Source organism: Patella vulgata, chromosome 6 (genome assembly GCF_932274485.2).
Source record: "Patella vulgata chromosome 6, xgPatVulg1.2, whole genome shotgun sequence".
Classification (NCBI taxonomy): Eukaryota; Metazoa; Mollusca; class Gastropoda; family Patellidae; genus Patella; species Patella vulgata.
This window is the reverse complement of record NC_065884.2, coordinates 49,805,581-49,830,844: the sequence shown is the minus strand read 5'-3', so window position 1 is coordinate 49,830,844 and position 25,264 is coordinate 49,805,581. Positions and strand designations below refer to the sequence as shown.

Below are 25,264 nucleotides of genomic sequence, written 5' to 3'. Positions count from 1 at the left end.
AGATATGATAGATCAAACAATTGTAGGTGTGTCTCGGTTTGTTTAGGGGCGTTTCCTTCCTTCGATAAATCACATTTTCATGATCTAACAAAGTAAATTAATCATTATATGTATAATCTGTTCATGTATTCTGGCAGCTGGTCAGTACAACCTAATAAAGACATTCCCTCTTTTATGTCTGTCACCAATAAAATGGTCGATTTTATCAGATTATAATTATATGTTGATTAGTTTTTTGAGGGTGACACTATGTTTTCGTCCGAAAGTCTATCTTGCAGATATGACTTTAGGCGAGGGGCCAAGAGCCGCCCTGAAGCTCTTGGGGGGTGTAGATCGTCGGAGATTCTTTCTGGTAATAAAATTACATAGCAGTGAAGTTTTAGTTCTTTTCTAAATCAATTACCACTAAATAAAACGCAGTCGACGGTGGTTTCCCTTGATGTTGAACTGAACAAATATATATTATACTAAGCTTGTGGACCACAAGTTAGGCAACCCAAAGAGTTACCCCATCCCCTCCCCACTGAAATATGAACTGGGTCCCGAAATGTTACTATATGATTATTCTTTTTCACTAATGAAGACATTTATATATCACAAACTTTCTTACCTGTATGAAGGAAGATATGTTGCTAGGTAACCAGCTGGCATGTGGGTCAATATGTACCCTATATAAAAACTACTATGTAAAAATCCCACCATCTTTGAATTCCAATCCACGTTTGGCAGCTGAAATAAAAAGCCCATGTACCATTATATTATACGTTATTTGTATTCCATTATCTACAAAATATCATCTGTAAACAATATACATGTACAGTTGTTAGAGACACGGTATACGAGATAGAGCTGGTCGTTTTTGCTATAATAATTCAAAAATATTGAAAATTTCAGTCAAATTACTTTATTCTGAAAAAAGTAGTTATGAATGTTTGAAGATTTGACAAGTAATAACAATAAATTGTCGAGATTGTCGCAAATTGCTGATTTTTGGCATTGAGCATGCATTTACACCAAAGGGGTAATTGTTATTAAGGAAACATTCCTAATACAGTGCTAACTTTACACCGTATGTTGTGCTGCAAGAGTGTGTGTGTACTCCAATTTGTTGGATAATTATTATTAAGGAAACATTCCTAATACAGTGCCAACTTTACACCATATGTTGCGCTGCAAAAGTGTGCGTCTATTCCAACTTGTTGGGGTTTTTTTTGTGCAAAATATGACTTAAATATTATTTTAAAAGATATAATGAATTTCATTACTACAACGAGGCATATAGCTTCTGATAACCTGCCCTAAACAGTTAAAAATAAACCTTTTTGGCATTTAGCAACAATTGTGGAAAAGTATCCCTTATTTTAGTTCGTTTTAATTTTAAAGAATATATACTCTTCAAAAAAGTAGGGGATATTGAAATGCAAATACCTATGCAGGTTGCGATATGATAAATAGTCATGGACATTTGACATGCTTTGAGAGTATGTTCACAGATGAAGAACTTATCGCCCCAACAGAACCACTGAGCTGCGCACGCGACACGCAATAGCACCATACACGTGGGAGGGGTTCATTGTCAGATTTGACACTTCATGGAAGGGTTGATGAAAACTGCCGCGTGCTGGTTTATCTATCCATGTTTGCTTTCCTATCGGTTCTTGCATAAGATTTACTGTGCAGCGTATCTTTGCTTTAGTGTGTTACCTTATAATTTGATCTGGAGACGTGTTCGTCGACGTCAGCGTCAACCGACAACACTGCAAGAATTGGCCGTGGCACTGCAAGAGGAGTGGGTCAGATTGCCCTCAATCGTGATTGGACGGTTGATTATGAGCATACCACGACGAATTGCTGAATGTCTGGGGATTGGTGGAGGAATTACTCATTATTAAGACAAAAATCAAAAACGTCCATTTTCACTTTTGACGGTGTATCTCTTTGCGAGTGAAATGGGGCCGTCAGATAAGCCGCCCATATGTAGGTAATTGGCCTGTTATTAACATACACTGGTTACCTCTAATAAAAACAGCAGTGCATTTTTTCGCAGTTTTGTATTGTTTCTGAATATCCCCTACTTTTTTTGAAGAGTATATGTCACATCATGTTTCATAATCGTAATTAATCATTTCAACGCCCCAAGAATAAATTATTTTTAGCCTATTCAAAATAATATCGCGTACCATATCTTATTTACTTATTCTAAATTCAGATGATGTGCATATAAATGAATAAACCACATTATTCATCTACTAAAGTTGTAAGGATGGGTGTATTGATTTTTCATTTAGGTTTCTATTCATTATAAATTTTGCTGGTTGTTTAATTGCTGAAGATTAAATTTGAATCAGTCTAGTGGGTAGTTGTAAATGAAGCTAGTTAGTCGGGCTATACTTATTTTCACAGAGGCATATTATATAGTTAATTTCAAGACTTATGAAATATCAAGTTGTTTGCTTTCAATAAATATCCAACCCAACACTGCTATGCAAAAATGCTTTCAATAAATTTGTATATACCAGCTTGGGATTACTAATTAACATGGAAGTGTAAATTATAAAATTGAGGTGTAAATGCTTAATTTACACCCATGAGTTTAAACTATTTAAATGTAAAAAAAAACATTATTTTGAGTGACACACTCATCCGCATGTGGTGTACCAGTTTACACCACTAAGGGCGAGTCATTACACTGCTCCGAATGGGCGTAATATTTCCCAATTTTGAGTCCAACACTCCTCCAAATATAGTTTTATCAGTCTACAACATTACATTTTGAAGTTACTCTATAAATTTGCCACCCGAATTGGACCTTATTATTTTTAACACTGAGAACTATTAGATAATATTCACATTTACACACTACGTTAGAGTAGTTGTTAATATTATGATGGTGTAAGATACACTATTTAACTTCTGTACCAGCATTTTGATTCTGTAGTAGCATATTTTGATAAAGCAGATTTGCTGTAATTGGTACGCTAGTCCTCAAGAGGAATCAAATTGATATTGCTCACCACAACCTTGTAAAAATTCTACTTACTGGGATTGTTTGACTAGTCCTAAGGGGGAATCCCATCACACATCAATTTAACACAGAGTTACATAACCTATCCCATCCCTGAAACCTTGTGCACTAAACCAGATCTCATACTTAATTTTAAAAAGAAATAATTTGCATGGCCAATTCGAAGTCACCTGTTGCAACAATATTCAAACATTTTTAAATAGACTTTTTAAGATGTATTGCGTGATTTGTGTTGCTCGTACAATTTCTAACATAGCATCATCCACACTAGTATCAACGCTAATATCAACGCTAGATAATCTGCCGGCTTTGATTCAATCGGATTTAAAACAGGCCCATTAATTAGATGCAAAGACACATAAAGATGGCGGTGGATGTGTTATGATATCATGGTGTCATTCGACAATATAAAGACCTGTAACTGGCGATTAGCCTACCGTAGATTGCAAAATAACGGAAAGTTCAACATCGAAGATATGTAGAACAGTGTTGTCGACAGATTTTGTGAAGAAAAAGAAGAGAGAAGATCAGAAAATTTAAAGTCTACCATTTACATAGGGTGCAGTATCGATCGATTAAATTTCAGTTAATCATATCTATGTAAATATTGAACGAAAATGAACCACTCTTAAACTGATATTCTTGAGGACTGATATTCTTGAGAGATTCAACTTTTACAATATTGTAGTTGGCAAGATAATACTATATCGCTCAAATCACTCTCAAATGCTTTGGTCTAAGTGCTAGGGTTTTCAATAGGTCAATGTATAAAAGCACAACAATGTGTTATCTCGTATAATCAATGTGCTCTAAAATCAGACTGTTATATTATTCTTGAAAGGGATAATACATCTTTAATATTATGTTCGCCTTTTATTTTAATTACTTACACTCATAATGGCCTCGATAGTGCCTACTTTTCGATGAGCCTCCTCGTCAAGAATTGTCAACACCGTGAATCCAATGTTTGTCCTCATTGCATTAATTAGCATCATGCCAATACAGGCAACGGCTATTACCACATGACGCATTCTAGAGAAACTTTTGGCCTGAAATCGTTTTCGTCTTGCATTAACATCATCTGATACCACATCTTCTTCTTTAGATTCGGAGCTGTCTTTGGTGGAATCGCTTGCCGCAACTTTGTCACCCGTGGGGTCATTTTTCCTCTTATTGATTCCCATTATGAAGGGCGTATTCCTGTAAATACCCTCTTTACTTCACCTTTGAACATTACTTAGGATGTCTCTTGGTAGGAATCAGACTGGTTTCCAAATATTTCCGGTTACTAAACACACCTTATTTATAGAAATACATTAAAACATACTGAACAACAGGTGACAATACATTATTAGATATCCCATATATACAATATATAATGATAATAGACAGTTAGTTTGTGTAGAGATATTGATGAAAACTGTTATAACAGTAATAACAGCTGTTACTCCTTATTAAAGTTGCCTAGAATTTCATTGGCTCACACATTGAACACCACACGGTTCGGGAAAAAGAATGTTATATATCGATCATTTTATATTGTTATTTTGATTTAATGGTGGAAGTTTTTTATTTATTACGATTGGGGGACCATAAAGACCCGAGTTATTCTAAAGGGATGTCCCAAACAAATGCCACAGCAATAATAACGTGCCTCTAATAATCCAAATATATAGTTCATTAAGAAAAGTGCCACCTTATTAAGAAAGTAACACATAGGCTGCCGGTATCGAAATACGTTTGATTTAGTAGTTGTCTTAACCCGGCTCATTACAATTAATTTATACTGCTTTAAGTCTGTATTACGTAAAATAATACGTAAATAAGAAAAACATTTAAACTGCAAGAGCTAAATCTGCCTAATGCAAGTCTTTATTTAGGCGTCAGATGTTACAGAAATTATTAATTAGACCTTTATTTACACGACAAGCTTAAAATCAACCCTGTAGACCCACGGATGGCTTGAATAGTTTGGATTTAAACAGCCTCGTCCATTTAAAATTAAATCAATAAATGGCGGACCAAGCTAACGTTTACCGTTACTCGCTGATGTCAAAACCGGAAATTGGTGATGAAAAGCCTGCCAAGCGAGGCTACCATAGCCATTGAGCATGTTATTTGATAATCGAGAATATGTGGGTGGAGTTATCGTTTGTCCAAACTTCTAACAGTGACAATTCCGTTCAGAACAAAGTAATTTGACTGAAATTTTCAACATTTTCTTTTTTATCATCTGTTTTGAATTATTATAGTAAGAATGGCGAACTCTTTATAAAACTCTTAACTAATGTATCTTTAAGAAATATATACTAATATACTTTGTATAAAACAATGAACATACAAAAACTATGAAATTAATAGATAATGTAACTGGTGCGGTTTTATCATGTCAAACATCTTCAGGAATCTTCCTTTTACGAAGTTAAGCAAACGTATACTATTATTACATAACGATTCAGTAAATGTGCTAAAAAGATTTGTTATCAAGGGGTATAAACCTCGGAATTTATCATTTTACGAAACTGTACAACATGTTCAAATTCAAATTAAAAGGATTATAAAGGTTACGTCAAAAATCGATATGCGTCTTTCATTTTCCAAAGTTGAAGAACGATTTATAATTTCATAATTTAATAATTGTTTGGTAATAAGGGAGCAAAATATGTAGTCCCTGGAGTGATAAAAGGAAATTTTAGGGTGGCAACTATATCATTGGGATAAAATTTTAAATTCACAATGTATATTTATATGTATTTCGAGTCAATGAAAGACGTTTCAGAGTTACAAAGATAACTAGCAAATGTCTAAATGATTTCTAGTTCGTCGTTCATTAATCTATTAAATTTTCGGCTTGATGTCTTGAACAGCTTGAAGAATGTCAACCAAACTTTGCAGTTATGTTGCGTTAAAGGTGCGAATTCAGATTTGTTCACCCAAACTGCTTGGTGATTTACAATCAAAATTGGTAGATACAATGTATCTTGGATGGCGCTTGTACAGGATGAGGTTCATCGGCGTTATAATAAAGGTGTGGTTCGGGCACCCCGAATTAGACAGTTTAGACTTCTTATAATAAACCACTGGATTAGTTTCGACTAAACTTGTTGTATATAAGGCAACTCAATTAGAATCAGCGTTATCGTGTTAAAAAAATTCTACAAATCGAATTGGTTATCTCTGCTTATTTTGCGCATACGCTCACCCCCTTCATCTACGGCTTGAATACGGATTGGATGCTGAGTGGAGTGATCACCAGAAGCTGTATTTACAAGTGAATAACTTTAAATAACTCGGTTGATGCCGAACGTTAACCCAATTTCAATTACAACTGAATACATACACATATGTATATCTTTCGATGAATCACCCAACAGTCGACGAGGTAGAACCTATGCGGATGAGAGGGTGGCAATTCATATACAAATTACTCATCCAAATGCAAAGATGGAGTTATTTTAACCGTTAGCTTTGTAACAGCATTTGGTGAATTTTCTTTGGCGTCACTATGGGATTTAACGAAATCAACCATGTTGTGATTTATTACTACGTATCTCTTTACCCTTACTTATGTGATAAGCTGACTGACGTAAATGCCTAAATATTAATGGAAATGTCCAAGAAAATCAATAAATCAAGGAACAATGCTGAATACAATCACAAATTTGCTAAACAATTAATTCGCCGACTCTCCCAAACCTTTCGGACCGAGGGATACTGGAAAGAAAATCATTGGATATCGACTTGGGTGTGGGTGTGGGGGTTTTTTTCACCCAAAAGGGCGATGGGTCTCAAAGGTCCATTAAAGTCTGAGACATTTTGTTCATCATAAAGTGGGTTGGTGTCAAGTGGTCCATTATAGCCTGGGAATTTAAGAGAGTTGGGGAAATGGGGTTTGACCTCCACTCGATACAAACTAGGTCAAACTCGACTATTTTGCTTTTAAAAAGGTGATGTAGCCTTTCATGAATGAAATAGGCGAGTACAGGTATGACTGGACAGTGTGGTATCTGTTATTACGATCATGGTATACCCCAGTCAAAAATCAGCATTTACGCTTCCTGGACCCTACCTGTAGCTTAAAAACTAATTCTAGGTCCTGGGGTAGCTTCTTCTTATATTAGGATTCACGCTAGTTCACATGTTTTTTAATATGCCGATGATCTTCCTCTTTATATCCCAACATATTGAAATGATAAATTTTTGCTACGCCCGGTCAAAGGAATCCTAATTTGTGTCCGCCTTATCATGACTATGCACCAAAACCTGACACAACACCTAAATTCAACAACTCTTCTTCGATTTTAGACCAAAATTCAGCAAAATCTTCCATGCAAAAGGAGTGAAAATCGGGAATTGCTATATACAGCGGAACATTCCAAACTAAAGTCTGTTATGTGCGTGTGTGAGTACACTGGAAAGTTTTGTAATTCTGTACGTTTTGGCTGATTTAATATTATAAGCAAAGTACGGTTTGTCAAATATTGATGTCTTTACACGAGGAAGTTTATATAGTATCTGTTTTTGAGATCTCGGATTTCTGGAATGATAGTGTATATTTATGTAATAATTGACAAAGGTAACTTGGGGCTAGGTCGTAGAAATATTTGTAGGCTTATAGGAGAATTTAGTATTCGGTTCTTCATTGCATGAGGGTTTATGTAGTAATGGTGTAATATGATGAAATCTACGAATCATGAAGATGATGAGGGCAGTTGAGTTCTGGTTGGATCATATTGAGCTTCTGATCAAGCCAAACGCCAAAATTCTTGAAAGACAAGATAGATTTATTTTAGATTCTTAGATCTTAACGACTGCCAATGATGTTATACTCTTGTCATCATTCCGTTTGTGTTAAGTTGGTCAGCTTCGAAGCTCATCTAATGGTATCTGAAGATTCGTTGACAGTAAATGCAGTGTAGAGTTGATTATCATAGGCGTACCGTACTGGCGTTGGCTGCTGTTATACGTCGCTGCAATTCGACTTAGTGGTGTCGTATATAGATGACTAGACCGAGTACCGATCCCCAGGGAACGCATCTTTAAGAAACTTTTATAGAATTGAGCTTTTGGTTTCGTTTGATATCGAATTCCATAAATTTGGAGCACAGACTGAAAATGGTCTATCGACAAAGTTATTTTTAAAAAATTGGCATAAGAGGTTGTCTGCTTGTGATCGAAGGTCCTGGAAGATTTATTAGTGTTGAGAAGGTATCTAAGGTGTTGAGGTGAAAAGTCGTCATACAGAGCAGAATATGGTATAGACAGTATTTTAAAATTGAGGCGTTGACGGACTGGAGATCAATTAAGATTGATGGCATATGTTCATTTGGTTTAGTTTTAGTTATTATCCGGGTTGCTTTATTTTGAAATTTCTGAGGTAGTTCTTATTTTCGTGTAGATTGCACAAAAATGAATTACAGTAGTCGAGTCTTGATGTAACCATAGTGTTTACCAGTATTTTAGTCGTGTCACTATACCCAGAATTTAAGTGCCGTCGGCGTACAGATGGTAGTTAAGACCGTGTTTACGAATGACATTTCCTGAAGATGATGTGTGTGTAGTAAATAATAAAGGATCCCAAAAACTTAAACCTGTGGCACGCCATACTTTAAAACACCGCAGTTGGATAGCTAACCCTTTATAACAACTGTAATTTTGAACATGCACTAAGACAGTTTCGGTGCTGTGTGTGCAGATTGGAATACTTCGTTGAGATTATTATTATGCAAATGTCTTTTAAATTCTGGTGGAACAGCTTTCTCAATAGCTTTTGAAATAAAAGAGAAGTTATAAATTCTTTATAAATGCTGATCTTCCTGTATAGCGGAAACACTAACGCCCCTTTCAGAACCTCCAACATACACCCAGAAGCCAAAGAGGAATTCACAATATTCGTGATAGCCGGGACCATCACGTCACTGTTTTAGTAGCCAGGTAGGAATGGGTTCTAGAGTGCACGATGCTGATGATGAAGCTTTGATGATCGATCTTACTTATATCTAGATCAGATACTGTTTTAACTGTTGAGAAGTAAGTGTTGTTTTCCTGGGAGTTCACGTGTGGAATATTTCCAAGATCTGGTCGTATAGTATCAACTTTGCTATAAAATTAACAAAATCATTTACCATAGCTTCCGACTCCCGATTGACTGGGGGGGGGGGGGGTCTTATCTGATAGTCTTTATTTAGAAGTTTATTGATAATCTTGTGAATTACACAGGTATTACCACGATTCTCAAGAATACTGTTCATAACATGGGCTATACTATATACCGGAAAACACCGAAAAACACCGGAAAACACCGAAAAACTACCGGAAAACACCATATTATCCTGAATACCGGAAAACACCGGGAAAACACTAAATACCGGAAAACACACTAAATAGGTAAGTCGGAGCCTGGTTCTCTGGAAAACACCGGAAAAACCTAACCCTAACCCTAACCCACCGCTGGTCCTCTCGAAAACATCGGAAAAACCTAACCCTAAACCTAACTCACCGCAAACAGAGAACCGGGCTCTGGGTTACCTATTTAGGGTGTTTTCCGGTATTTAGTGTGTTTTCCGGTATTAAGTGTTTTTCCGCTGATTCCGGTATTCAGTATAACATGGTGTTTTCCGGTAGTTTTCCGGTATATAGTATTGCCGCATAACATAGCGACGTTTTGCATTTCTTATTGTAATGTTTTATAGTCTAATTTTTACATTTCAAATATTTGTCTGTGTATTTCTAGATTTGATTTTCGCCACTGTTTTTCCGCATTTAAACAACATTTAAATATGACATACTACACGTACTACTTTCCCCTCGAACTAAAAATAAATTGTTTATTAGAATTTTCGATGAAACGGAAGCGTTGGTTCCGTATAGGAATTAGCTGAGAAGTGAGTTATGTTAGTGAGCCCATTTGTTTCCAGGACACCTATTTCACACAAAATTTTATTTCCTATCCAGGCGGACCCTACATTTAATAATCTATCTGCACGAAAAGGTTATTAAAATACACATTTAAACAACATTTGAATATGGTCTACCACGTGTAGCACTTTCCCCTCAAACTAAAAACAAATTGATTAAACGTAAACTTTCTTGTAGCTTTAAAATACGCGACCAATATACCAATTGTTAATTTTGATCATTTAAGGTCAGTCATGTAATACGTAAATTATATTTAATAGATAAAACGGAAATATTACGAATTTTATATGGCGTAATCAAGTAATGCGGAAATTTGCAACACGTTTTAACATCCTATCGTTCCCCTCCATTTTCAGGGATGGGCTGAAAAGGAGTATGGTAGTTTTTTGGGTCCCTAAACTAGTTAGTTAATGTTCTTGCGTAGTTTGGGGTCCCCTTTGGTCATGAATTAACGTCGTTTATGATGAATTGTTAAGATTGCTGCACGTTGAATATACACATAAGCTAGAAACACCAGGATATACTCTAGACGGCACCATATACAGCCAGTTTTTCAAAAGAAATATGGCTCCTGGTTGGAGAGAACCCCGCCGGACGCCCCCCACCCTTCATAGAATGGGATCCCCTCACTGAGCAAGGATCAGTCCGTCCCTGGTATTTTATAGACCGACGGGATAGTAACCACAGATTCTTTTATGGCTTATGTATTTATGTATTGTCTAGTGTCCTTTGCTGATGAAAAGCAGTACATTGTATTACTGTGGCAATCCCTGAACTTGTATTACCACTCTTTGGGGCCCTAGCATCCTCGTTATCCCCAGTGGCCTCATTCCACTATACCCTGGGTTTAATCATGGGGTATTAACGTATTCAAATTATCTGCCCTTGATCGTAGCTTGAGCCTGCGAAGCAATCAAAAACAGTTTACAAACCGGTCTAGGGTACGTTCACAACAATATGCCGAGATCAACCTGGCACCCTATAATTGAGGACACTATAAGGATAACCACCACACGATAAGCAGAAATCAAGCTGGCATGCTATAAGAAATTCGCTGGACGACCGTGACTGGAATGAAATCCGATCCGATCCTTCGGCAAATAACATAAATTGAAATTATAGTCGATGCTTTCGACAAAACAACGATGATTTGTCTCTATAGTACGTAATCATGAATGTGCCAGGAAACAATATGGCGTCTTTTTCGCTCGATAATAAGAACGTTTGCAATAAATTTAATGTAAAAGAACTGACATGCACACAAAAAATGTCCTAAGCATCTTTTTGATTGGAAAGTTATTTTTATGTCAGTTTTTATGTAATTAACGATTTTTTTAGATTGGACGATAAAACTACCACAAACATCAAGGGCAGATAATTTAAATACGTGTCCCCCCTCCCCCCCCCCCCACACACACCCCACCCCATGGATGAACCCAGGAGCCAGTGGACTGGAACGGAATGAGACCACTGGGGATAGCGAGGGTGGGGTCCGATGGGGTTCTCTCCTTCCCGGTGCGAAATTTCTTTTGAAAATCTGGCTTCTAGCCTATGCACAAATTTGGTGAGTGACAATCTTATCAGAAATTCATTTGTGAACTCAATATTGAATTCAGTAACCCTGAAAACCATATTCTATAAGCAATATTTGATTGCCGTTCTAAATTTACACCATCTGGGCTATTCATAATTAGTTTTTTTACATAGACATTGAACTTAGCAACCCCAGAACCCTTATATAAGACATATTACAAGCCATATCAAACAGAAGCAAATGACGATTAATTAAATTTCCACCATTTTGGATTTTGTTTTGAAACTCTGCCATCATGGATTCTCGAAATTCATTTTCGATATTAGAATTTAACCCAGTTACACGATAACAATGTTAATGCCATGTTACAACTACAAGTCAGATCCAACGGGGAAAAAATGACAATTAACTTAAAATACGTTGAGGTTTTAATTTTCTTATTATTTTTTCCAAATTTTTTTTTTTTTTTTTGGCACATTTCGTCTATATAACCACTTTGTGTTTGAAGAATTTAAAAAGAATTAGTTATTCTCCCACCACTAAAATACGCGAGTTTCGAGATTTCGCTCTTCGAAATTCCTGAAGACTGCCATATTGTCATTCCGCCTGGGCCGTATGACGCCAGATGTCAATGAAACCCGAGTTGACAAACAGCGATGAAATGATTAACCATAATAGTACAGCATACCCAGCCCTGCACTGACCGCATTGAGCAAATTAAGCACGTGCTTAGGGCACCATGGGATGGGGTTTTTTACACGCATATCTTCAGCAAAAATACAGTCCGTAACTCTCAACTAGAATGTCTCAGGTTCGAATCCCGATTGTGGCCGATAAGAACCGTGTCTGGTGTAGCTTAGCACTTGCATGCAGGGCTGAAAAGGAAAATGTTGCTCAGTTGAAAACCCGAAACACACCAGTGTACACACCTCAGTGCATGTAAACGAACGCTTGGCAGTTGGAATTCAACTAAGAGGAAGGCACGGAAACGCCACTGCCCGGCAAAATTCTCACCGCTGGCATTCAACGCGTGACCCTAGAACAACATACCCGTATGTTAGTCCTAAACTGACCTAAGTATTAAGTTTGGCCTGTGTATGGTACGGAGTTATTGGTGGCTAAAGATATATAAGAAGCGATTGACAACATACATTGGTATTATTTAATGCATTTGAATATTAGTATAATGTATTCTAGGTTGAATGCAGTAATTGACGTACATTGGGAGTATATATTTGAAATGAATAAGAAAAGAAAATAATTAGTCAGAGATTGAAAAAGAATAATCATATATGAGATACTCAAAATATGAAATTTCTAACCAATCCAGTATATATGCTAAATTGGTCAAAGTTTGTATTTTTATTTTATTCAGTGGTGGCGCCAGCCGCCGGTGGTTGTAGGGGTAAAGCTGAGGCAAAGTCCAAGGTTAAGGGAGTAAAGGCGCGAGCTTCAACTAGGGGTATGGGGAGGGGGGGGGTATGTCTGGCCTAGACATTTTTGAAAAACGGTCTGCCGGAAATGCAGTCTGGCAATGTTTTAGGCAATGGTCGTCGAGATAAAGAGATCTGACCATGCAGATACTGTCTGTCGCCTGACCACTAGTATACCCTGTTAGGGTGAAATGCAGTCTTACAGTAGTCGGGTACCAATTGTCGAGATCAATAGGGTTGACCACATACCGCCTGTCGCCAAATCACTAGTTTATCAGATCAGGCAGGAAAAGTGTCAAACGAACGGAGTGAGTGAATCAAATTCAAAGTGAATGAATATATTCGCCACGATATTTTGAGAAATAGACAGTTGGAAATGCAGCCTGGCAGTATTTTAAACACTGGTCGTCAAGATAAATAGAGCTGAACAGATACTGTCTGGCACCAAGTCACTATAGCTTATCCGAACAGAGAGGGATGTGTCAAACGAACGGATGGATTGAATCAAAGTAAATGACTATTCTTGCCGCGTTGAACTCATACCGTAAAAAGCACTTGTGGTTTATGTGTTATTGTTTTAAGCAGGATGGATTCGGTAAGAAAGCACTCGGACTTTGCACCCAATAAGATGTATATTATACATCTATGCGCGCGTGTTTATATAATTATGGTTGCAAATTCTAAGAAATGTTAAAAAAAGAAGCTTTGTATATTGTATCCCGATTTTCGTATTACGCGGCACCATAATTCAAACACTTCTCCCTAGAATTTTAATTTAATGGACAAAAATGATGCAATCCAAGAAACTAATGAATAATGCTCTCGAGGGTTTCTTATCAATGCCAGTTAGTGTGACTCAATACAGATGATATGATGGGAAACGTCATTATAATACCACTATAAAGGCTACTTTTAACTGTTGAAAGTCACTGATAAAAACGTAAAAAAAATCTATAAATATCAAGTTTTATTAGCGGTCCATGTACGTACCGTAGATTATACAACATGCAAAAACAAAGTCAATCTGTTAAAAATCATGAAAGTGTTTGTTTACATCTAGGCGCATCAATACAAGTAACAGGTCCGGGATGAATTGCCACTTTTATGCTTGCGCGTCCTAATTGGTTTTACCACATGCACGTACTAATTTATTTTACCATTTACAGTAATTACAATATACAAGTGCTTCAAATCTACTTTCAAATACTTCTTTTTTTTCTTTTTTAAATTTGAAAAATAGTTGACGTTTTAGTATTCCATTCCTCTCGGAGATAGTTTACTGCACGGATTACTTTGTAACGGCCGCGAAAATTTTCAGTATGGTACAGATTGCTTTGGGACACTTTCATCCTCCGAAACAGTGGCTAAATTCGTGATGCCCAACTCTGGATATGAATATATTTAAAATTAATTATATTTACCTTTTTGTTGACTATGATTAAAACTGTTCGTATGTTTGTTTTATATGAGAAACATTAGATATTGAAAATTCTATACTCACACTCGTTATAGCCTTAATAGTTCCTAGTTTTTGATGAGCTTTCTCGTCAAGAATTGTCAGCACCGTGAATCCAATGTTTGTCCTCATACCGTTAATTAGCGTCATACCTATACAGGCAATGGCTATGATTATATAACGAACTCCAGAGAAAGTTTTAAATCGAAATAGATGTTTTCTAGAAGTGCCATCCTCTGGCACCAAATTCCTTCTTTCATTAGCTTCACAACTCTCTTGGGTGGAATCGTTGCCTGCAACTTTGTCACCGGTTTTGCTTTTTTTTCTCTTCTCGGTCCCCATTATTATGAGGGTATTTTTGTAAATATTGATTTTACTGCATTTCTTGGATTGTCTACTGATACTTTTCAAGTTTTCAGGCTAGTTGCTAAATACATCAGCTTACCAAAAACACGATATTTAGATAAATGTCACCCCACATAGATAAGGCACGTTATCCAACAAAGCTTACAGGTATGAATATAGATTATCCAGTATATGTACAATGTATATAATGATAATTACTAGTAAGTATATATATATTTATATATGCAGATGCTTACGATATTGATGAAAACTGTTATAACAGCTGTTGCTGGTAATATACACCTCGTATGTCTTTGGGTCGCATAGTTAACCATAATGGATTGGGGATCGGGGGGTTGGGGTACGTATCCACTACGAATTTTATTGCTGTACTTTGCTGGCCAAAATAAAATAGTAATTTATGGCTTCACATAAAGTATATAACCAACCAACCACCAAATCTCACAATGATGCTCTTATCAGTTCGTCTAGTAGTTCGGAAGGGGCGAAAACCGAGGTCCCGTGTACACATTGGTGTGCGCGTAAAAGATCCCTTGGCAGTTGAAATTTGATATAAGAGTAGGGCATAGTGCCCTGCCCGGACAAGAGTTCCCTCATAGCACAATATATGGCGTATGCCCGTGTTTTCATTAGCCCAGTCGGAGCAGAACAGTAGGACGTTAAACCCCATTATCATTTCAGTTATGTTCAGTTATTTGGCGACCATGGCAAAATAAAATGGGTAGGAGGTGCGTGTCAGAAAGGCCTCCCCGCTTATTACGCCAATGTGTACGTCAATAAACAAATGTATTCCAAGATATTGCAAAAGAATTTGCTTAGCTAGTCGAAAACTCATTTGCAAGCTGTAATACGTCTAAACACTTCAAATGGTTTTGTCGCTATTTAAGACTAATATTGATTAAGTAGACTTAACGTGCCTCAGCATTAAGTGTTAAAGGGGCGTTATTATTTTCGAACAGAGAATTAATGAAACTTATTTCGTACTAAATACGATATTCAAAATGAATCTAGATTCCTCCGACTTTCCGAGGTCCAGTCCGCCTTTGAGTTGGACTAGTAAGAGGTATCTCAGCTTTTGATGAGCTGATATGCATATATGCAAACTCGATTTTTTTTACAATGACAAACGAAATCTACGAAGTTCTTTAAGCCCCCCCCCCCGTTTTACCGGGGAAAGTATCAAAAATGTAGGATAAATATTAATTAGCTCACTGTCTTAGTTACATTAATTAACTCTATAACTCCCCGGTTAAAATATTGATATAATTAATCCATAAGTTATCGTCAGAACCGTCTGTTCAACTTCAGAATAGTTCCAGTAGTATTCAAGGTGGTATTGGTAGGATACTCAATATTTAGACAGAGTATAGAAGGGATGACTTACAAAATGACATTTTAAAAATCATCTCAAGTGTCGGAGACATGCATTCATTTCAGTCAGGTAGAAGATCATGGTGCGCAGCATAGAATTGTGACATTTTGATGAAAGGGTTAAACTTGGCATCCACACTAGCCTGATGCGGCACACCAGAATCTACCTTGCTGGGTTTCACCGTTCTACTATCAACACAAGGTTTATAATTACATTATAATGAATCTTTAAAAACAAATTAAACTGGGACATTTTCTTTCAGGGACAAATTGAGACATTTTCTTTAAGGGGCACATTGGTATATTTTCTCCTTACTACCCATCTACCTTTAAACCAATACTGACTTTTCTAAACAAATATTGAAGATCATCAAAGATGAGTTAGGAAAAGGAGTACGTTATCAATAGTCAGGGACCATAAGTTTATGAAATGTGGCAAATGCAATCAGTTTATCTTAAAAAGTGTATCCTGTTTGCCAGACCATTTTGCTCTGATGTTCACGAACAATATTCATGGACAATATGGTGACTCTGGAGGTAGTCATTTACAACACGAGCGCGGTGGGCACGGGCATTATCATCTTGAAAGATAAAACGTCGACCTGCACATTGAACAAAAGGCAGAACTATCGGTGCCAGGATGCGGTCACGGTAGTAGACACCAGTGACCCTTCCTTGAACAATATGCAAGTCCGTTCTGCCAGTCATGGTGATTCCTCTACGAACAATATTCATGGACAATATGGTGACTCTGGAGGTAGTCATTCACAACACGAGTGCGGTGGGCACGGGCATTATCATCTTGAAAGATAAAACGTCGACCTGCACATTGAACAAAAGGCAGAACTATCGGTGCCAGGATGCGGTCACGGTAGTAGACACCAGTGACCCTTCCTTGAACAATATGCAAAAGGCAGAACTATCGGTGCCAGGATGCGGTCACGGTAGTAGACACCAGTGACCCTTCCTTGAACAATATGCAAGTCCGTTCTGCCAGTCATGGTGATTCCTCTACGAACAATATTCATGGACAATATGGTGACTCTGGAGGTAGTCATTCACAACACGAGAGCGGTGGGCACGGGCATTATCATCTTGAAAGATAAAACGTCGACCTGCACATTGAACAAAAGGCAGAACTATCGGTGCCAGGATGCGGTCACGGTAGTAGACACCAGTGACCCTTCCTTGAACAATATGCAAGTCCGTTCTGCCAGTCATGGTGATTCCTCTACACACCATAACAAACCCACACCAAATCTGTTATGCTGTCTGATGTTAACGTTAGCATGACGCTCATTTACACGCCTCCAAACGCGAGCACGACTATCGGTGAAATCCATAGTAAATCTGGACTCATCTGAGAACATTACATACACCCATCGACGATTAACCCAATTTCTACCCTGCCTACACCATTGACGCCTGTTTGCCATGTGCTGGCAAGTTAATGGAGGCACAACACGCTGTCGTCGCGCATGCAAATGGGCTGCATATAGCCGAATTCTAATCGTTTTGGGTGTAACTCGAATTCCTCTTACTTGGTACAAGTTTACAGAAAGCTGATTGGCTGTTTGTCCTCGATTTCGCAGGACCTGTGTACGAATGTATCGATCCTGGGCTTGTGTAGTGGCCCTAGGACGAACTGAACGAGGTCTATCATCAACATTGTGTGTTTGTTGGTACCGGTTCCTCAGTCTGCTGATCACAGACTGTGACACATTAAGCATGTTGGCTACTGTTCTCTGTGTAGAACCCATTTGAAGCATGCCGGTATCACGTAGACGTTCATCATGTTGAAGACGTCTCATTGCAAATTAAACGTAACACACTAAAGCAAAGATACGCTAAACAGTAATTTTTATGCAAGAACCGATAGGAAAGCAAACATGGATAGGATAAACCAGCACGCGGCAGTTTTCATCAACCCTTCCTTGAAGTGTCAAATTTGACTATGAACCATTCCAACGTGTATGACGCTATTGCGTGTCGCACGGGCAGCTCAGTGGTTCTGTTGGGGCGGTAAGTTCTTCATCTGTGAACTTACTCTCAAAGCATGTAAAGTGTCCATGACTATTTATCATATCACAACCTGCATAGGTATTTGCATTTTAATATCCCCTACGTTTTTGAAGAGTATATATATACCGATACGTGTCACCTTTCAAAGATAAGGTTGAGATTGACAGCTACTCCACTTCAAACCATCGACTGACAGTGTTACATTGGCTTTATCTACGAGTGTGTTTTTTAAAACAAAAATGACCCGAAGCTTTTTATCTCCCAATGGTTTTGACCCATATTAAAGATGTCTTATTGCTTTAAATTAATTAGAACAACAACGTGAATCTTCAGTTGAGAAGTGTTGTCATCAGACATATCCGCCCTTGGGCACGACACTGCCACTACAACCGAAAATTTAATCGTATAGAGCCGATGCTGACGATGAGATGTAAGAATAGACCCCTTAAAGCAGACAGCTGGCTGTTAATCAATCTGTTGGTCTTTTAATCTGAATATAGATCTGATATAACCTATTTTATTAATTATTTTATTTTATAAATAATTAATTTTATTTAATGCTTTTCTCGCTTTTCAAAAAGTCAATTTTGATTTTATACAAAGTAGGTCATGAACTCAATCGATCGATGAACTTTTATCAACTAATATGTGTATTTACAGAGAACTTACGTACATTAGATACACTACTTATGAAGCCCAAATCTGTTCAAATAGTCTCTTATGGTCAGCGCTCTTTTAGTTTTCAAGTCCCTGTTTTATGGAATATTCTACCTTTTAGTTTAAGATGCTGTACATCTCTATATTCTTTTAAAAAACAACTTAAAACACATTTATTTAATCAGGCTTTTAACTGACTCTGTATACAACTTTTAACAAGTCCATAATTTTGCTTTTATGCTTATATTGTCATTTTGTAAAGCGACCCTGAACACGTGATTAGATAGGGTGGACTATAAATATGCTGTAATAATAGTAATAATAATTCATTTAAAAATATGGAATTCGGCTTTAAAAAATTTCTGAAAAATGTGAGGGTAAAATTGAAAAAAGGCATAATATCGAGATGCCCTCATCTCCAACTCCCACAGAAACAAAGTGTTGTTACGAAAACATTCCCTGGATACAATGATCGCATATTGTCTTTGAAAAAAAAACTATATGAAGTGGCAGGTTATAGGTTTTTTTTTTAAATTTTTGATGAACATCAGGGTTCAGTGTCAAGACGTAAGTTGAACATTTTGCTATACACATCCCCCCAATGAACTTACGTAGACTCCATGGGTCCCAAGTGGATAATAATACGTAGCTTTTAACTTATTTTAATCCATCTTTAGCTTTTGAATTTGATGGAAATGTTGAAAACTATTAATGTTGTCAAGGGTATCGAAATATATACGTTTTCCTTCGGCGTAACATCCCTTTAATGTGAATTTATTGAAGTAGACTTGCATGTATAATGAGAGATAAATATAAGATAGATAGCCGTAGCGTTAACATGTAACTGATAGAGTTCATATGGACTTTGTACATGCACCCGATCATGTATTAGTTAATCTGCTGAACTTCTAACATGTATTCTGTGCGACAAGTAAAACCTATTATAATTTTGACAGAGAGCCTGTTTACCAGAAAAATTTATGGATTTCGTTCAAGTAATATTTTGAGGGATAACAAAGAAAGAGTTACGCTTAATATTTGGTCTAAAGTTGGAGACTCACAGCCAAGCAGTTCCACAAAAAATGGCGAAGCCTTATCAGAACAGGGAAAGCCTACGCTGGACGTTGAAGACCGCAAAGGTTTGGAAGTACATGTATCATTCAATGAAATGAGAGTTAAAGACAACACATGTGGAGAGATTAACCAAAGCAGCACCAACAGTGCAGCCAACCAATATACTACTCATAATTTTAAGGATCTATCCGTGGCCAATCAGACCATGTTATACACCTTGTAACATTAAATGATGTAATAAATTTGTCGTGTTTAGTTATGTAAGTTGCAGTGAATTTAGGGCAAGATAAAATTGGTGGAGGTCTAAAATCGCCCTGTTTGGTGTATATATAAGGATAAACATTATTACAGTAACCCAATATACAATTTGGATGTTAGAATTTCTTGGTTGTATCTCAGAGATGAATTCAGGGCTAATCACTAACCATATATTAGTATATTATATGCTTATTGGTGGATTGAACGTTCAAGAAATGGATAATATTAAGATAAACTGATGAACTCTGTATTCATTAAGACAAACTTTGACACTATGACCTTTGTAAACAAACATATCGTGCACGGTAATATAATTCTATTATAATCAAATGACAAATAAAGATACATTTCAAGTTTGCGGTTTCATTTTCATTATAATGCTAGAATCAGAGCTTCGTTAATTGTGGCTAAAAAAGATTTTTGTAACACAATTCTTTTTGAAATCTTTACGATGGACATGTAAACTATCTAAACTAGTCGGTTTTCCCGTCCAATACCAACTAGAACTTAATAGTGTACTGCTATTGATAGGACAATGGACTATTAGTGCATAGCTGAGTATATTCCTCTTTAACAGAAACAATGCCATTTGAACCCCTGTTTTTGTTGTTAATGGTTTTACCGTTCATGGGTGATCTTAAATTTGATTTTTAGTCTGGTTATTTGGTGTTCCTTTACGCAGTGGACTAAGAATGCGAGTATCTTGTCCCATTTGCACGTCCACACAAGCAGTTTTTTCCCCCAACCCCACCACTACTGGAACATGGATAGGCCCCGCACCAGACGCCCACTCCTTCCCACACCAACTCAACTACCAATGGAATGGCCACAGCTACGAAGCAGATTCCAACCACCACCAGGCTTCCACCAACCACCACCAGGCTTCCACCAACCACCACCAGGCTTCAACCGACCACCACCAGGATTCCACCAACCACCACCAGGCTTCAACCGACCACCACCAGGATTCCACCAACCACCACCCGGATTCCGCTACCAGCACCAACCAAGTCGACAACCAAACCAACCAAGTCGACAACCAAACCAGCGCCAACCAAAACGACAACCAAACCAGCGCCAACCACCCCCAGAAAATGCAGGTGTCGTGAAAGCCTTCTTTCAGGTCCTCCAATGCCTCCACCACTTGACCATTATGGAGAGTCAGGAGAATGGAACACCAACCAGAAGTTTCACTTGGAAGATCCAAGACCTGAATAAGTTCGTGAAGCCGGCCATGAAGACGCCTACCATAGCCACTACCATTGAGACATTGAACTTGAAATGGGCCAAGGACGTCGCCTCATCCCTGTCGACACACTACCGAGCCATGCTAGCGGAGAAACTGGAGTACTTGAAGTCACGTCACTTTTCCAAAGATGCTGTACAAGAGTACTCTAGCCACGCCCTAGCATGGGCCAAGAAGTCCTACGGCAAGCGACTTCAGGATAGTGTGAAGACAGAGTTCCACCGCCTACTGTCCACGGTCTCTAAAACTGTCACACCCCCTCCCCCATCACCCATGCACATAACGCACAACCTTCTCCGGGACACACCAAAACGATACACACCCAACAAGAGAAAATTATCCCCTGGAGAAGGCACTTGCATTAACACTCCCTCGAAGCATGCAGCTAGATCAACCAGTTCGCCCCGGGCTGTGTCTGGCTCACCTACTTCCTCGGGATCTATATCGCCACTAAACGCGCTTGTCGACTGTCTGTCCCCTAGATCGCCCATCATTCCTAACCCTAGAATCGCCACCAGATCTTCCACCAGATGTAGGCGATCACTCAACCTATCCCTAAAGAGACCTCACAGCTACAAAGGTAAAGACGAGAAGGATTTATGGTTCCTACCACCCGTCATGGCAAAGACCCTGGTTATTGGATCCTCTAACCTGGCTAGGATTGCATCCTTCGTCGGGGACTGGGAGATCCATAGCTACTCTGGAGCCAAGATCAGCCACATCAGACAGATAATCCAGAACTACATGGGTCCTGCACCAGAGGAATTAGTGATACACGTCGGGCTCAACAACAGGGAGGAAAGTGGACCAAGGATACACGAGCAGATGCTAGATCTACTCAAGGTGACCAGAGCAGCTTTCCCAACAACCAAGCTCTTCGCCACACAGATCCCCACTTCTTCCCGACTCCGACAAGAAAATCCGATCGCCTACCAAAACATCACCAGCTACAACCAACTGATCTCCACTGCACCCTCACCAAACGCCACCACATTACCAACCTTCAAGGGCAAAATAGAACTGAAAGGTAACGACGCAATCCACTGGAGCCCAGACACGGCCAGAGAGATCATCAACTGCTGGATGAGGAATTTAAACTAGGATTAGGGAAAAGGAATGAGAAGCCGTCTTTAGGACAGACAGTTGTCAATTTGAGCGACAGACTTCTCAACCCCCTAGAAATGAACATTCTTGATAAAGGCCTTAAATTCATCCCAACCCCCACAATAACATCCATAGACCCCATCACCCAGGCAACCGATCGCTTCCAAAGAACACTTTCGTTGACTTATTTTTTTAGGAACAAACCCGGCAGAGGTAAAAAATTATTCACAGTAAAATCCACATGGAAACCACCTAAAAAGTCATTATCACCAGCCATCCTAAAAACTTTCGACGAAATGAATATAGAAATATCATCCATTCAACCACAGTCACAAAAACCAAATCTCAACCGAGCAACTAAAACGGCATTAAACACCCTTAAAAAGGACAAAAACATAATAATTAAGAAAAGCGACAAAGGCTCGTGTTGTGTCATAATGAATCGTGCAGACTATATCTCAGAGGCAGAAAAACAATTAAGTAATCCTATACATTACACTAAATTAGACCAACCAATCTTTAAGGACACCGCAAATTTAATAAACAACATCTTATATGAATTGCAGGATAAGGAATACATAACAGCAAAACAATATGATTATCTATCTGCTAAATCTGACTGCCGACAAAGACATCTCTATACACTACCAAAAATACATAAAAATCCAGAATCAGAATGGTTTATACCTAATAAAATACCCAAGGGACGCCCAATAATATCAGACTGTGGCAGCGAATCATACAACGTATCACAATATATAGACCATTTCTTATTACCCCTAGCATGCCAACACCCATCCTACCTTAAAGACACTAACGATTTCATTCAGAAAATCAAACAGTTAAGAGTCCCCGAACACACCGTTTTAATATCCATCGACGTACAAAGCATGTACACGAACATTGATAATAACATAGGTATTGAAGCAGTTAGGAAAGCATTTCTTAGGAACCCGCAAGCATCCAGGCCGGACGAAGAAATCCTCAAATTACTCAACATTTGTCTGAGGAGGAATGACTTCGCTTTTAACGACCAAGTATACCTTCAGTCTTCCGGAACTGCGATGGGAAAACGATTTGCCCCGAGTTATGCAAATCTCTTCATGGCGGAGTGGGAAAGGGAAGTTCTGCCACTCTGTCCATTAAAACCAGATTTCTATGGGCGGTTTTTAGATGACGTTTTCATAGTCTGGACCTACACACTAGACGAATTTTGGACGTTTTTCAACATCCTGAACAATCATCATCCATCTATCAAATTAACCGCAAATGTAAGCCATAACAGCATAGATTTCCTTGATACTACCGTTTTTAAAAGTAACAACACCAAAATCACAGGCCAATTGGAAACTAAAGTATTTTTCAAAGAAACCGACACACATCAATTATTGTTCAAAAGCTCCTTTCACCCAAAACATACATTCTCTGGCATCATAAAATCTCAGATTCTCCGTTTTCATAGGATATGTACTCAGAAGACCGACTTTGAGTCAGCATGTACATTGGTATTTAGCAAACTACGGGAAAGGGGATACTCCAAACGCTATCTACGACGTATAAAAAACAACACTCTAGCTGAGCTTGCCGCCAAAGAAACAAATAATATACAATCAGCACATAAAACCAATATTTGTGGCCATCCAAGATGTCAAACATGCAAAATCTTAAACATATCCGACCATTTCCATAACAAAACATCTGGCACAAAATTCCCAATATTAGACCAACTTTCATGCAGTAGTTCAAACATAATTTATCTTATCTCATGCAGAAAATGTGACAAGCAATACGTAGGGGAGACTCAAAATGCACTTAGGGAAAGAATTAACGGTCACCGGTCTGACATAGTCACCAAAAAAGACAAACCTGTCTCAATTCATTTCAACCAACCAAATCATGACATTTCAGATCTCATTGTCACGCCAATAGAAAAGACCAAGAGCGACTTTGAAACTTCAGAAGAAATTAAAACGTTTAGGCTAACAAGAGAAAAATTCTGGATTGACAAATTGAAAACAACAGCCCCCCTAGGTTTGAATATTCATACGGCTAGCGCAATAGCTCCTTTTGTAGTTCCATTTAGCGCAACAGCAGCAAGTGCGTCCAAAATCATCAGAAAACACTATACTGATCTCCAAGAAAATCACCCGAAAATATTCACACAGAAACTTATAATTGCATATTCTAAAAATAAAAATCTGAACGACATCCTAGTGCACAGTAAATTAGATTAAATAAGACCAGTCTCCACCCTGACCCAAAACAAACCATATATCAAATCCTATGCCTAACCGTTAGTAATTAAAATCAAGTAGATATAAGAATCCCTAGCCGTAACCCGGTGATGTGGAACAAACACGATTTTTTTATAAAATCCAATCCGTTGTAGGAAACACACTAATGTGGCTCTCTCCCGAGAGCCTCAAATTTATTTTCTTTTCTCTTCAGAAACAACAATACCAGAATACCAGAAGCACCACCCAAGGAAGACCATCAGCGCCACCAACACCAATAAACAGTGAAATCGCCTTTGTATATAAATCTAATGTATTGTATGTATTTTAATAAAACTAGGAAATATCACGAACTAATTTTTCATCATCCTAGGTCAGTGCTTATGTGGAGACTTAACCTCTCCCCCCAAATTCTTAAACCTAACCCAAACAATGCCAGTCCTTGAACCCTATTTGACTCCCTGCGTCCCGCACTCTTAATGTTATTAGCGTACGTGGGTGATCTAAAATTTGACTTTTAATCTGATGACTAAGGATGGGAGTAACAGAAGTCATTTGTTCTTATA

At 38.0% G+C, this 25,264-nt stretch overlaps 1 protein-coding gene across 2 annotated transcripts in view; it reads right to left on the bottom strand.

Annotated features, from left to right (window-relative positions):
* LOC126823208 (vesicular glutamate transporter 2.2) overlaps positions 1–14,841 on the bottom strand; it is a 34,133-nt gene extending 19,292 nt beyond the window's left edge. Inside the window, exons 1-2 of one of the 2 annotated variants that reach the window (XM_050551860.2) lie at positions 14,412–14,841; positions 611–729 (exon numbers count right to left, since the gene is read on the bottom strand). In XM_050551860.2, the coding sequence (XP_050407817.1) occupies positions 611–729; positions 14,412–14,708 (416 nt within the window). In that variant the 5' untranslated portion in view covers positions 14,709–14,841. Of the gene's footprint in view, positions 1–610; positions 730–3,915; positions 4,418–14,411 lie in introns of those variants that run through there. The other variant, XM_050551861.2, reaches the window with a different exon arrangement.
* Between the last annotated feature and the right edge of the window lie 10,423 nt (positions 14,842–25,264).